The following is a 14,927-nucleotide window of genomic DNA, read 5'->3' on the forward strand; positions in this document are numbered from 1 at the left end:
AAGCATAATTTATACTTCTGAGGAGCAAATGAAAATAACTTCAGTATAAAATTTGTCACACCGTATCGCCAGGAGACACTATAAGTAAAAGATAAAACCTTCCCTAGTGGGAGTACATGTATTTCCCCTGAATAGCTTCTACCCAACAAAACTCTAAAATGGAATATTTGCATTTTCCCTACTGCTTTGTTTTGCTAACACAGTTAGCAAAAAGATTGCTTAGAAGACACATTATATCCACAGAGGATTACCTGTAACGTTTTACATACCTATACAAAGCCAAATTACTGTCTGTTCTTGCCCATAACCTATGAAAGCCAGAGATCTAACACACTCTATATTCTTAGCTATAGGTGGACCTTACTTTATGCAACAGAAATAGGTAAATTGAATTTTGGTAAATCAAAGGAATATAAAACACATTAAGAGAGCTGACAAAAAATAACCCTACCATGAAAGTCTTTGCTAAAGTGAACAATTATCTCCTAATTTATGTATTTCATAAATCCATATCTCATGTATCAAGTTTGCTTAAGGTAAATTTTATATCTCCTCTTGCAAAACAGTTATCACTTAGTGATATTTTCTCTTTTTAAAAATTGGACCTCCAAAACAAAATGCCTGTCAACCCTCGGTGTAAAACTTTGTACAGGCCTATGTGTAGATTAGAAAAGATGTACTGCAGAAGACAGGCCCCATCTGTTTTTTTTTTTTAATATTTATTTATTTATTATTTATTTTTGGCTGTGTTGGGTCTTCGTTTCTGTGCGAGGGCTTTCTCTAGTTGCAGTGAGCAGGGGCCACTCTTCATCGCGGTGCGCGGGCCTCTCACTATCGCAGCCTCTCTTGTTGCGGAGCACAGGCTCCAGACGCGCAGGCTCAGTAGTTGTGGCTCACGGGCCTAGTTGCTCCGCAGCATGTGGGATCTTCCCAGACCAGGGCTCGAACCCGCGTCCCCTGCATTGGCAGGCAGACTCTCAACCACTGCGCCACCAGGGAAGCCCAGGCTCCATCTTTATGGTGTGTTTAAATGTTTTCCCTTCTCCCTCCGTTTTTCATCTATTTTTCAGTTAGTTGTTCCTTGAATGCTAAGTGATTTGGGCCGTGTTTACTTCCTTTCCAATTCGATGCAGATTTTCTGAAAGTCCTCTGACCAGATGACTTCAGCTGTCCCTTAGAAGGACCTGCATCCTTCTGGGTTTGTTCATGGCTGGAGGGTGGAACGTAACCTAACCACAGCCTGGGGAATGTCAGGTAAAGAAAAGGGAGGATTTCCTGAAAGTGGATATTTAAAACCTGGACTGTATTACTAAGAAAAATTCTGAACTCTTCTCCAGAGAGCATTAAGATAGAATAGATTCTTCTTGTATATGAAGTATTTTAAAAAAATTTTTATTGGAGTGTAGTTGCTTTACAATGTTGTGTTAGTTTGTACTGTACAGCAAAGTGAATCAGCTATACATATACATATATCCCCTCTTTTTGGGATTTCCTTCCCAGTTACGTCACCACAGAGCACTGAGTAGAGTTCCCTGAGCTATACAGTAGGTTCTCATTAGTCATCTATTTTATACAAAGTATCAATAGTGTACAGTTAACTTCTTGCCCTGTGATGATTTTATTTTGAGCATTACAACTTATGTTATCAAGGTTTATTTCTGAAATATCTCAGAAGTTGAACAATATTGAGCATCACTATAGAGAACTGGTCACCCTATCATAGCATTAATTAACTCAATGGATGACTGTTTACTGAACGCCAGCTGTACTAATAAGAGCTACCATTTGGGGACCTTTTTATGTCAGTCGCAGTGTTAGGCATATTATTTTATCCTTGTAACAGTCCTATGACCTCAGTACTATTATCCAGTTTTTACAGTTGAGGAAACCAAATTGTAAAGTGAAACCAGGATTCCGACCTGTGCCTGGTTGACTCTCAAGTCAACTGCAGTTGTCATGTTTCTTCTCTACTTTGTACACAGCTCTATAGCCTTAAAGATAAAAGGCAGTCTCTGGTCCCCAGACTTTGGTTCAGGTAGAAGAGAGAGGCAAGTAAAGAGATGATTGCAACACAATGTGAGACTGCTTAAATAAGAGACAAGCCTTGCAATTACCCGCCATGGGTCCACAGAGAAGGTGTACTGAGACCAACCTCATGGGGAGATAGGCTTGCTTAGGGAAGGTTTCCTGAAGGAGGGAATTCCTGAGCTGAATACAAGTTCCTCTGGGAATTTTTGGTCTTTAGTATGTTGTGATTAGTATGTTAGTGTCTGGCTTTGCCTTGCTCTTGGGTTTCTATTTTTTATTTGTAGTTTGTTATTGTTTTCTCATTCATTCACTGAGAAGTAGGCCTGGCTCATGAATACAAAAATGATCATGGCTCTTGTAAGATCTTACATGGGAACATGAGTAGACATTAAACAAAGCAATTATAAACTAACTTTGAAGGTAGCATGAACGAAAAGTAGGCAGTGTTGGAAGAGTGAGTAACCTGGAAGCCTTACCTAATGTGGGGAGGGGAGCAGGCTGAGGGCAGTGATCAAAGTTCCCTGGGGAAATGACACTGAACTAAGAACTAAGAATAAGGTGGAGTAGGCATGAGAAGGGGACATTCAGGTGGAAGTGGATTTAACAGTATTCCAGATAAAGAGAACAGCATGTGCAAAGATCCTGAGGCCAGAAGGAACTCGGACAGCTTGATAACTTTAAATTAGGTCAGATGACTGGTTAGTATCAAAAATATACTAGAGAGATAGGCATGGCTAGATGATGCATGACTTTCTAAGTGTACTGTTCTAAGCAGCCTCAACTCAAGCAAGACTTAGGATAGAAATTGAAATTTAAAAAATCAAAAATTATATTGCTTAGAACTCCTTTTAAGATCGTCAACTGATATTCTCAACTCTAATTTGTGTATCAGTTTTTCTTTTTTATTCAAAATTATTTTGTGTTTTTGTGAATAAAATGTTATACATTGTATCTATATCATAAAAAGAATTAACTGCATGGCTTGGTTTGGAATTTGGTATGAAAATTGATTTTAATACAAGAAAGTCTTGAATAGAAATTCTGACAAAGACTAAGTATCATCAGTGCAATGTGGAAATATCAACTCTAAATTTAACAAAAAGATTATATATAACATGGTTTACCAAATCACTCAGAAAACACCATGTTATTTCAGAAAAGTGCAGTTGACTTAATGTCATGGTCGTCATACTCCCAAGCATGCTTTCAAAGCAAACAGCAAGGGTTTGATGTTGTTTTAGGTTTTTCCTTATGGTCCTGGTCTTTTTCAATGGTGGACAGACATGGAGAGGGAGCACAAAAATGTGTATCACCAGCACCTTCTTTCAGACCAGCTTACTCAGTATAAGTGAAATATTGATGTATTTGAAAATGCCTGAGTGTTCAATAAAGATTTTAAATAAAGCTACCTAAAAGTTGCGGTTCTTAGGTTAATCATTTATTTATCTAAAGGATGAAGGAAGCTGTCTACTTTTGTGATATGAACTGCAATCAGCTTAAAAATAATTGACAAATTAATCCCTTCACAGCACAGCAATTGTAAAGGTGTTAGTTTTAATTAGGCCTGTCTGATTGCCTTGTCTAATCAAGAATCAAAGTGGTATCTTTGATGGTTAAGGTCTATTGGGGCCATCCCTGACCTGCCAGCCATGTATGTTTTAATTATTGATTCTTCACATTTCAGCCCTTTCCACAAAGGGACTTGAAGTTTGCAATACCTTAACGTTTAAAGGGAAGAAAAATAAACATTTTCCCCAACACTTCTATCCAGAATCCTGTGTATCCTCTCCACCAATCTACAGTTCTGTCCTAAAAAAGCTGTCAGGTGGGCGATGAAGTCAAATGCACACTAGGATGCTAACTGCTGCCTCACCTCCCAAGCACTCCATTTTCAATGGACATTGTTAAGATCTTGACAAGTCACAGTCATCTATGCGTCTAGAAAACACTAACTTGATACCGCGTCTTTTCAGAAAATCCCTTAGGGCGAATGTAGTACTTAGGAAATCAGGGAGGTCACACAAAAAGCGACGCTGTCTTCTCACGAAGCATTGGTCACACTGCTGAAAAGGAAGGAGACGAGGGTTCCCGGTGCAGTGGAAAGCGCAGCCCAGTGAGCGTGGGCGGCTGGTGGTTTCGGTGGTCCCCGTGGGTGACCGTGGCTCTTCTTTGTGGTTGCAGGTCAGTGAAGTGACGGTGGAGCAGCTAGTGCAGCAGTACCCCCATATCACCTTCAGCACCGTCCTGCAGGACTGCAAGAGGACCCTGGAGAGAGCCTACCAGATGGGCTGGACCCCCAACATGTCTGCCGCCTCCTCCTGACAGCCCTGCCCACGCTTGGGTCCACGCGGATCAGCCAGCAGGGCAGAGAGCAATTGTAGAGTTGGGGTGGGTGATGTCTTGCAAAGGTTTTGACCGTCCCGTGTCTCCATGTGTACCCGAGTGTGTATATCTGTGTCTCGTTTGCATACTGTGTAGCATAAGCTCAATTGCTATTTTGTTCCCAGGTGAGCTGGTTTTTTCCTTAAATAACGATTTTGACAGGTACAGACCTTTAGTTTTTAAGTTCAAAGGCTTATTTCTCTAAAAAAAAAAATTTTTTTTTTTTTGCTGTAGAATCAAAAAAAAAAAAAAAAAAACGGATCCATTATTTTGAGCTTCTAATGACTGCCACTGGAGATGCCCCCAAATGAAGGCAACTGCCTTCTTTTTTGATGGGAAAGAATTGTGCGATTCTACTGATGATGACCGGAAAGGAGCCACGTTGTGCTAATTAGAAGCCCGGAAACCAGTACTTTTCAAGATTTCAAGCACGTACACACATATAGGTTCTCATACTGTCATACACACGCACACCCCACAGCACTTTCTTTCTAGATCGTTTTCTGACACAGGGGCCTTTCTCCAGGCCACTGAGGGAGCATGGCATCAACTGTCACTCTGCCTAACTCACTGTCCCCACAGGTGTCCCAACCTGCTTGTCTGGTGGGCGACTTAGGGACTATAGAGGACAAAACCTTTTGTGAAGTTTTCATATGGAGGCAACAATCTGAACTCCCCTGACCAGCTCACAAAAGTTAATTATTCATTATTGTACAAAATTCTGTTGAGTACTAAGTATTTTGAGTTTCATGTTAACATTGTATTAGCTTTTATAATACAATGGATAGTAACTGGTCTGGATATATTTTAATGATATTTGGAGCTAATCTTAGCATTATCCACATTAAAGCCACCATTGTAATTAATAGTGTGCAGTTATTTTTTAAAAAAAAACTCTACAGATCATTTAATTATTTTTGTTAATTTTGGTAATTATGAAAGTATATTTCTGAGATTTGGGGCTAGTCACATTAGTAGAAGGTTCATGAGTAAGATATAAGTAGACAATCTTTCTATTAAGTTTTTTTTTTTTTTTTTTGCTTTGGGCTTTAGAACAGGTTTTTTGGATATATGCATGTTATCATATTTTGAATAATTATTATGCTATGGCAAAGATCTGTTGCTGGTTAATGTATGAGTTAAGAAGAGAAATTTGAAAATCTTTTCATTAAGATTCTGTTTACACTTGTCAGAAATAAGCATTTCTTTGTTTAATTAAAGATTGCCAGTTTTCAGTTTAGACAGTATCTATTAGTAAATGAATATATGTTTTGATTTCACACATCTTTACGAGTAATTCATATTGGGGACTCAGGCTCAAATAACCTTTCCTATGTCTAGATTTATAATCAAGACAGCAGGGAGGCTTTTTAAGCTAAAGAGTGATTGTCTTTCACAGTAGAGTTAGATATACAAAACCCTGACTTGTGAGTTTGCTATTTATTCTTTCCCAATGTGGACATAACTGTTTTTTGGTCTTTAACAGATATGCTAAGATTTGAGATTCACTTTATATAAGTCCCAGTGTTGCTAAAATGATACTAGCTGTAAGGAATGAAAAATAGCTTTACATTCAAATGCCATTCACTTATTTATAATAACTCTTTTTGTGTAAACAACTTTCCTTTGATTATGTCAACCTGTTTCTGATGTAGCATGTTTTTGCTTTTAATCCCAATCAATTTGGAAAATCTAGTCACTAGGCACCGAGAGTACTTTTTCCATCACTAAATGGGTTACTAATTTAATTTGAAGGGAATAAAATTTATGTAAGAAAAAAAAGCTGTTTACTGTTAACAAACTGTAATTCTTCTTAAACATTGAACTGTATCATCTTCATGTTCATTTCCCCACTACTGAAAACTATCTTAATTCACAATATTTTAACTGATTTTTAATCCAAAACTAATTTATAAGACAATATGTAAAGTAATAGTAGCTTGAGTGAATAAGCAAAAGTGTAATTTTTATATATGTCACACTATATTTTAAATAGTTAAAAAAGACAAAAGGAAGGAGAACCATCGATGATATAGATGGTGCCATTTCAGTTCAAAGTTGTGATAATCCTTGGAATGTCACAGTTTGGTTGTCAGATGGTTTCAGAAGTGTGTAATCAATTTTTTTTTAATGTTGCGTTGTTGGAATCTCAAGTACAGCACTATAACATGCTTTAGCTTGGGGGTGGGGGTGGGTTGGGGACTTGCACTTATTCTTTAAGATGTTGACTAATCCAGAAAGCCTGATGCATCATAACCTGGAAAACTGCTTTGGTGTGTTTGTAGGAATCTGTAGAAACATCAATCTAGCCTCAAAGCATTAATCACAAAAACAACCAGAAAAAGCATCACCTTGAATGATCCTGTGATGGTTGTTGAATGTGCTCTCATTAGATGCTTTGAAATAAGGCTTAAAATGATTTTTCTGGGCAATATAGAGTTTCTTTTTTTGCTTAGAATGTCATAAATATATGTGAACATGTTTAATGCAGGGCTTTTTATCCTCTCCAAAATGTCAATAGTATTTTCAGAATAAAGACTATGAAATATATTGCTGTGGTGGAAAATTCTGGTCCTTTGTCTTTAACGTCTCTTTGAGTGGATAAAGGAAATTCATCCAGTTTCGAGTTTCTATATTTCTGTGAATCTTTTGACCTTGCAATGGGTTGCAATAAAAGAGAAAGAAAACACACTGTCTTTTGTTTTATTTTAGAGACAATAAATGGCCTCCCTTATGCTGGTTGGGTGTGATGCATGCAGCGGTCCGTGTCCTTGGGTGTTTCACTGCAGACTTTATGTAGGTTCAGTGAACCCAGAATAATAAACAAGACTGAATTTAGGAGATTTGCATTTGGCCAGTGAGTACTGAGATAAGATTAAAACCTCAAGGGTTTAAACAAGTGGTCCGTTTAAAGTACCATTCCCTAAACCCTCATTCATTTACTTAGCCATTTATTCATTTTCTCAAAAGTAAATAAATAAACTTATTGAGTAAAAAACATGTGCCAGGCACTGGGCATTTAAAGATAAATAAAACTCATTCCCATCCTGAAATTGCTCATAGCATAGCAAGGAGACAGTCTTAAAAAGTAGCCCTAGTAGCGGAGCGCAGTAGATGTGATTATTAGAGGGAGCACAAATAGGAAAGGCAATACCCTTTTACAAAGAGTGAACTAAAATAAAGCAAAGCAAAGCGAAAGTTGAAGAGGTAGACAGAAAAATTACCGTTTTCAGCCTTGGCTATTCATGGATTGTTTTTGTAAAAGGTTCTTCTGAAAATAAGTAGCCACTGGCTACCATTCACGTGGGTTTTTCTGAATCTACGGTATCTGCGTTGTTTATATCACTTGTAATTTTATTTTTAAAAGGATTCATTTCAGGAGTGCTCATTGCCCAACAAAGCAGACAAAAATCATCCGAAGCCTCAAAAGAAAAACAAATAGCCTGCCAGCAAATATGAACGCACAGTCTAAATCACAGAGAATAGCAGGGGTAAGCCAACATTAGTTCAAGTCAAGCGAAAAAACAAACAGTAGACCCACATCCTCAAAGGCTTCAATATTAAATGTTAAGACACATAATTCGGAATAAATGTTTGAGATATTCAAATATATTAAAAATTATTTATAACGAACAGAAAAACGAACAGAAATATTTTTAAAAGAGCTAAATAGAATTTTTAGAAATGAAAAATATAATTGAATATTAAAATGGAAAGGCATTAGTAGAAAAGATTCAGCTATAGGGATACTTCGTAAACGGAAAGGTAGATGTGAGTAAAATAAAAGGAAAATTGGGAAAAAAAAACACACAAGCTTTTCTTCTTTTGCGTGGATAATTTCCATATGGATGACTGAGAGGTTAAGACACATGGGACACAGTATGAGACTTTCCAACGTATCTAATCTTCCAGAAGAAAAAATAGAATAAGGGAATGGCAGTGTTTAAAGCTATAGTGGAGTTTCCATTTACTTAAGAAGAAAACAAGATTTTGGAGGAGAATATCAAAGGCTCAGTTTTGGATGAGTTAATTCTGAGATGCTCATTAGACTTCCAAATGAGTATATTGAGTATGCAGTTGGATATAGGAGTTCAGTTCTGAGGAGAGGTATACAGATGGCATTTCAAACCATAAGCCGGTCTGAAATCGTCATCGCTGGTCATCATCCATTACTTTAGATAGAAAATGAAGTCTAAGGACTGTGTCTTTGGTCACTGCAAAATTTGGAAGGCAGGGAGAGGAAGCAAACTCTTCAAAGGAAACTGACACAGAATAACCTGAGAGGAAGGAGGACAACCAGGAGTGTGTTCTATCCTAGAATCAAGTGAAAACAAGCAAAATTAAATAAGCTATTATTTAGGGACACAGTGTATTAATAAAAATGGAAAAAGGAAAAGGTAACAACTGCAAAGTTTCAGGGTGGTGGTTACCCTTGGGTGGGCAGGCGTGGGACCACATGGTGGGCTTCAACTGAATCTGTAGGTTCTACTTCATTAGTTGAAGTGTGGATTCACCAGTGTTTGCTTTATTAATAGGCTTCATAATGTGTGCATATGTGACAAATTATTTTGTATCGAATATTTTGTTAACTTTTTAAACAAAATTTTATACCTTGTTTAAACTGATTGATTATCCAAAATTGCTAAACCTAGATGCAAGATTCGCTACCTGTTTGGTAGTGGAGGTTAGCTCTGTGTGACGCAGAGTTTACACAATCCCATGTCTAAGCAGGTGGCAGAAGTGGGAGAACATTCTAGTCTCACCTTTCTTTTCTCCTGTGCTGGGAGCATAGCATTGCGTTAACTCCTTGGTTTCTATCCAACCATCATTGGAATTTTAAGTGGAACAGCTGTCCATGTGGCAGGGAGACAGCTGTGGGAATTCTGGCACACCTGTCATGTCATTACCGCTACAGGAATCAAAGGACCACTACACTGTTTTGTAAAACAGTGGGGGGCCCTTTCATTATTACTTCATTTTTTTTTAAATATTTGAAAGTAGCTTTTTTAAAAAAATTAGGGTATAGTTGCTTTACAATGTTGTGTTAGCTTCTGCTGTACAAGGAAGTGAATCAACTATACATATACATATAACCCCTCCCTCTTGAACCTCCCCCCCATCCCACCCATCTAGGCCACCACAGAGCACTGAGCTGAACTCCCAGCTCTATACAGCAGGTTCCCACTAGCTATCTGTTTTATACATGGTAGTGTATATATGTCAATCCCAATCTCCCAATTCATCCCCCCTTTCCCCCTCCCCCGCAGTGTCCACATGTCCCTTCTCTACGTCTGTGTCTCTATTCCTGCCCTCCAAATAGGTTCATCTGTACCATTTTTCTAGATTCCGCACATATGCATTAATTAACGATATTTGTTTTTCTCTTTCTGACTTACTTCACTCTGTTTGACAGTCTCTAGGTCCATCCTTGTCTCTACAAATGACCCAATTTTGTTCCTTTTTATAGCTGAGTAATATTCCATTGTATATATGTACCACATCTTCTTTATCCATTCATCTGTTGATGGACATTTAGGTTGCTTCCATGTCCTGGCTATTGTAAATAGTGCTGCAATAAACATTGGGGTGCATGTGTCTTTTTGAATTATGGTTTTCTCAGGGTATATGCCCAGTAGTGGGGTTGCTGGGTCAGATGGCCAAGGGGCACATGAAAAAATGCTCAACATCACTAATTGTTAGAGAAATGCAGATCAAAACTACAATGAGGTATCACCTCACACTGGTCAGAATGGCCATCATCAAAAAATCTACAAACAATAAATGCTGGAGAGGGTGTGGAGAAAAGGGAACCTCCTTGCACTGTTGGTGGGAATGTAAATTGATACAGCCACTATGGAGAACAGTATGGAGGGTCCTTAAAAAACTAAGAATAGAACTATCACTTCATTTTTAATTACACAAATCTGGTATCAAAACCTTTTAGTAATACAGAGGCTTGTCAGATAATGTGATAATTTATAGTTGAAATGGAACAGTCAGTTAGGGTCAAGTCTATCTATTTCATTATATGAATAAACAACAATTTATTTACCCATACTACCATTGGTGGATATTAGGTTGTTTCCTGTTTGGGCATTATGCTTATTAAAATTAATCCCAGTTTCTTGAGAGAGATAGTAGATACAAATGTAACAATATTGCTTCCTCAGTCCCTGAAATGCAACCTTCTGTCTCCAAGAAATAAACTTCAGAAAACTAAAATCATCCCCTAAAGAGCATCTCCTTTCCTACGATTTTGCTTGGCTAATAAAACTATGTATGGATGTCATCAGCCCAAGAAAAGAGAAACATTCAAGGGGCAAGTGTTTATTTCGGCTCTTTTATTCACCCCATGACGGAGGGATGTTTCTTGTACTTTTTTCACAGCTTGGCATCATGTCGAGTGGCATGAGGATTCATGACTGGACCAGGCTGCTGGGCACTCACTGAGTTCCTTTCTCTAGCCTGAAATCTTCAATGGTGTGACTATGTGTGTGTGTGTGCGTGTGTATGTGTGTATGCTCATGTGCTCACATACACCATACAATCATAAATGACGTCTGCTGAATGCAATCTATTTAGTCTTCTTTTTCCTTGGAGTTTTTAGTGATTAACATAATCAAAAATGAAAAATCAGTGACTGAAGGAGGGCTTTTTAAAAGAATTGTTATTAAAATAATAGATGCTGCCTTGATGGGCCTGGTGGCTACTGACAAGGGTGATTTTTATAAATAATACCAAAGTTAATGGAGAAAGCTCAGCAAGCTTGATTTTGTTAGCAAATAATTCTACTGTAATTTAAGCAGCATCTTGCCACTGGCTCGCTTACTGGCTTAAGTGAAAAAAAAAGACATCTTTGATAATTGGATTTCAATGAAGCTTTTATTAGTGCAGTGTTCGATTCCAAATCAAAAGATGGATTACTATTCAGGGTTCATGGATGAATATAGAGAGGCCAATACTGGGAAACACACTCATAGATAACTTAAATAATTGGGTTTAATGTGAAAATTAAGTTACTGGCATCCCTTGTTATTAGATAATTCAGATGACCGAGTTTGCTCACATGTATACTAAGGGATGTTTAGTCCGCTTCCTTACTCTCTTCCTGTGGCTGCTGTTCAATATTACTGTCCCCATTTCTTCCTAGCTATGCTTCATTCTTATAATTAACCAAAGAGTCTAAGAAAATTATTGATCAGGCTCTTCATGCCTCCAAGGATTAATGATAGATTTGAAAGTAATCCCCAAACAGGAATTGGGGAGAGGCAGGGAGAATTAAGTGAATTATGTAAAATACTCCATGTTTTAAAATATTTTGTTGTGAATATAACAGAGAAAAACACGTAACACATGCACATACAGTTGTAATAAAATCGCAAAACAAGCACCACTTAAGTCAAGAAATAGACCAACACTGGCACCCTCGAAGCACCCCCCCCCCAATACCCCTCCCCAAGCCCAGGCATCTCCCTCCTTCCAGATATAATCACTCTCCTGGCCTCTATAGAAATAATTTCCTTGCTTTTATTTTTCTTGTACCACCTATATGCCTCCTGAAAAATATAGTTTGGTTTTGCTTGGTTTTGAACTTTGCATGAAAGAATCATACTGTGTATATTGTTTTGTAACTTTCTTTTTTTACTTGATGAAATGTGTTTGTAGGATCCATCCATTTTATTGTGTGGAAATGCCATTCTACTATTGAAAAGCATTTGGTTTGTTTCCAGTTTGGGACAGTTAAAAATTCTGCTGCCGGAAGCTTTCTCGTACAAGTGTCATAGTGCACACAAGCATACAGGATACATACTTAGGAGAGGAAGTGCTACTATTTGCATATCTTCAACTTTATTAGGTGATGCCACACCATTTTCCAAAGCTGTTGAACCAATTCGCATTTCTACCAGCAGAGTATGGAAGTTCTTACTGAGCACCTATTTGCTTCCGATTGCCCTGTAGTGGTATCTTATCATGGTTTAGTCTGCATTCTCCAGAATATTAAAAAACTAGGTACCATTTCATATGTATATTGGCTACTTAGGAAATAATGGTTGTAAAGACCTTTAAACCAATGTTTGCCTTCCCGTTTCAGATAAAAGAAAGAGCATAGACAGGAAAGGCCTGAGAGGATTGCCACAATTTCACTGTGGATCATAGCTCGTGGGTAAAAAGGTATGTAAAGGGGGCAAGGAAAGTGAGAGACCCTTTAAGAGGTTTATTGATTAAAAAGACAGAGCTTTCTTTCCCTTCATCTTCCTGTGACTTTAGCCCTTTATCTTCCTATGACGTTATTACATCTTTTTGTATGGAAGGAGGCCATTATCTTGGATTTAAATGAGAAATTACAGGGATCTGTAACTGTATGGTTATTAAGGTTATGTAATTGTATGGTTATTGTGATGATGTAATTAAATTAAATACCGTGTAAACCAGTGAAATAAGAATGGGAGAAAGAGAGTTCTCGCTCCTCTGCTATAAAAACAAAGTTGAATGCTTTGGAAATTCAGATGAAAAGATAGGCACAAGAGAAATCTTTCAGGTTAGTTATAGGGCACACAAGATGTAGAATGTGGAAAACTTATTAAAACCTGGAGGAATTTTGCATTTAGATTGCTTCAAAAATGAATTTAATTTCTTACTGCTTTTAAAAGAAATTGAAACTAGAAATCATAGATATGTTATGGAGATGGTTTATTCAAGAATGACAGTGTAGAACACAAATCAAAGAAAAAAGGCCTTGGCTATACACCAAAAGATTAGCAAATGAATGCATATATATATGTGTTTTTATATTAAAAGTAAAATATTGAAAAGATATATGTACATATATGTTTTTAAATGATTTTTAATAAGCTTTTAAAAGTAAGTGGCCAACTAGCTGTCCTTACCATGCTGATAAGAGGACTTTTACTGTACCTGCTTAGACCAAAACAGATGCCCAACTGATAGACACTCGTGGTTTAAAAAGTCACAATTTTTTCATTTGAGGCATAACTTACCTACAATAAAATACACATGTATTAAGGTACAGTTCTTTGCATTTTGACAAATATGTAGATTTTGTAACAAATACCTCAAACAAGCTATATAATATATATAAAACAAGCTATACAATGTATGTGTGTATACATATATAAACACTTATGTGTGTATGTGTGTGTGTATACCATCCCAGAAATTTCCCCTATCACCTCACCCTACCACAATCACTATTCTGATTTCTATTGCATATGATTTTTGCCTGTTATTGAATATCTTATAAATGGAATCATAGAGCACGTATTCTTTGTGTCTAATGTCTTTCCCTCACATGACTGTTTTTGAGATTTATCCTATTGTGTGTATCAATCATTGCTGAGTAGTATTCCATTGTATGAATATACCACAATTTATTTATCCTTTCTCCTCTTAATAGACATTTGAGATGTTACCAGTTTTTGACTAATGTATTAAGGAGCTATAAACATTTTTGTAACTCTTTTTATGTGATATATTCCTAGGAGTGGAATAGCTTGGGTAAATACCTAGGAGTGGCATTGCTGAGTCATAGGATATTTGTATAAACATAGTCCTTATAAGAAAACTCTCAAACTGGTTTCTAAAGTGGCTATACCATTTTCCACTACTACCAGTACCAATGAATGAGGGTTTTAATTACTCTACATCCTCACCAGCATTTGATGTTGTCAGTCTTTCAAATTTAGCCATTTTAGGGGCCCATTAGAGATTTAATTGGGCTTTTATTTCAGTGTTTGGATAAATTTGAGGATAATTGACATCTTAACAATATTGAGTCTTCTAGCCCATTAGTATGGTACATTTCTCTACTTATTACAGCCTTCTGTAATTACTCTCACCAACTCAGAGTAGCTTTCAGAGCAGAGGTCTTGTACTGCTTTCATTAAATTTATTCCTATGTATATTATGCTTTGATGCTACTGTAAATGGAATTTAAATTTTTTCATTTTTGAATTGTTTGCTGCTAGTATATAGAAGTGCTACTTATTTTTGTACATTGTCTTTGTATCCAGCAACCTTGCTAAATTCACTTATTAGTTTTTAGTAGTTGTCTAGCAGATTCTGAGGATTTTTTAATCCAAAAAAAATCTGCAATAATAAGGACAATGCTGATTTCTTTTCAATCTTTATACTTTTATTTCTTTTACTTGATTTATTACACTGGCTTATGAACTACATACAATATTACATACACATGATGAGAGCTGACCTCCTTGTTCGTGGTCTTAGGGGAAAGCATTTAATCGTTCACCATTCAGTATGATCTTAGTTGTAGAGTTTTGTAGATGCCAATCATAAGATTGAAAAAATTCACTTCTATTTTTAGGTTGCTGAGAGTGTTTATTACAAAAGGATATTGAATTTTGTCAAGTGTTTTTCTTAATATCTATTCATATCTATGGCTTCTTCTAATGTCATTTTTCTCCATCCTGAAGAACATTTTTTTTTGTATTTATTGTAATTGATTGATATGATCATATAGATTCTTTTATTTTCTT

General features: G+C 36.8%; 1 protein-coding gene across 3 annotated transcripts in view; it reads left to right on the plus strand.

Annotated features, from left to right (window-relative positions):
- Positions 1–7,099, plus strand: part of FBXL17 (F-box and leucine rich repeat protein 17) — a 468,543-nt gene extending 461,444 nt beyond the window's left edge. For all 3 annotated transcript variants that reach the window (XM_082454480.1, XM_082454481.1, XM_082454482.1), the window contains one exon: positions 4,210–7,099. In XM_082454480.1, the coding sequence (XP_082310606.1) occupies positions 4,210–4,350 (141 nt within the window). In that variant the 3' untranslated portion in view covers positions 4,351–7,099. The remainder of the gene's footprint in view (positions 1–4,209) is intronic.
- The last annotated feature ends 7,828 nt before the right edge of the window (positions 7,100–14,927 follow it).

Source organism: Balaenoptera physalus, assembly GCF_965194825.1.
Source record: "Balaenoptera physalus genome assembly, chromosome: 3".
NCBI lineage: Eukaryota > Metazoa > Chordata > Mammalia > Artiodactyla > Balaenopteridae > Balaenoptera > Balaenoptera physalus.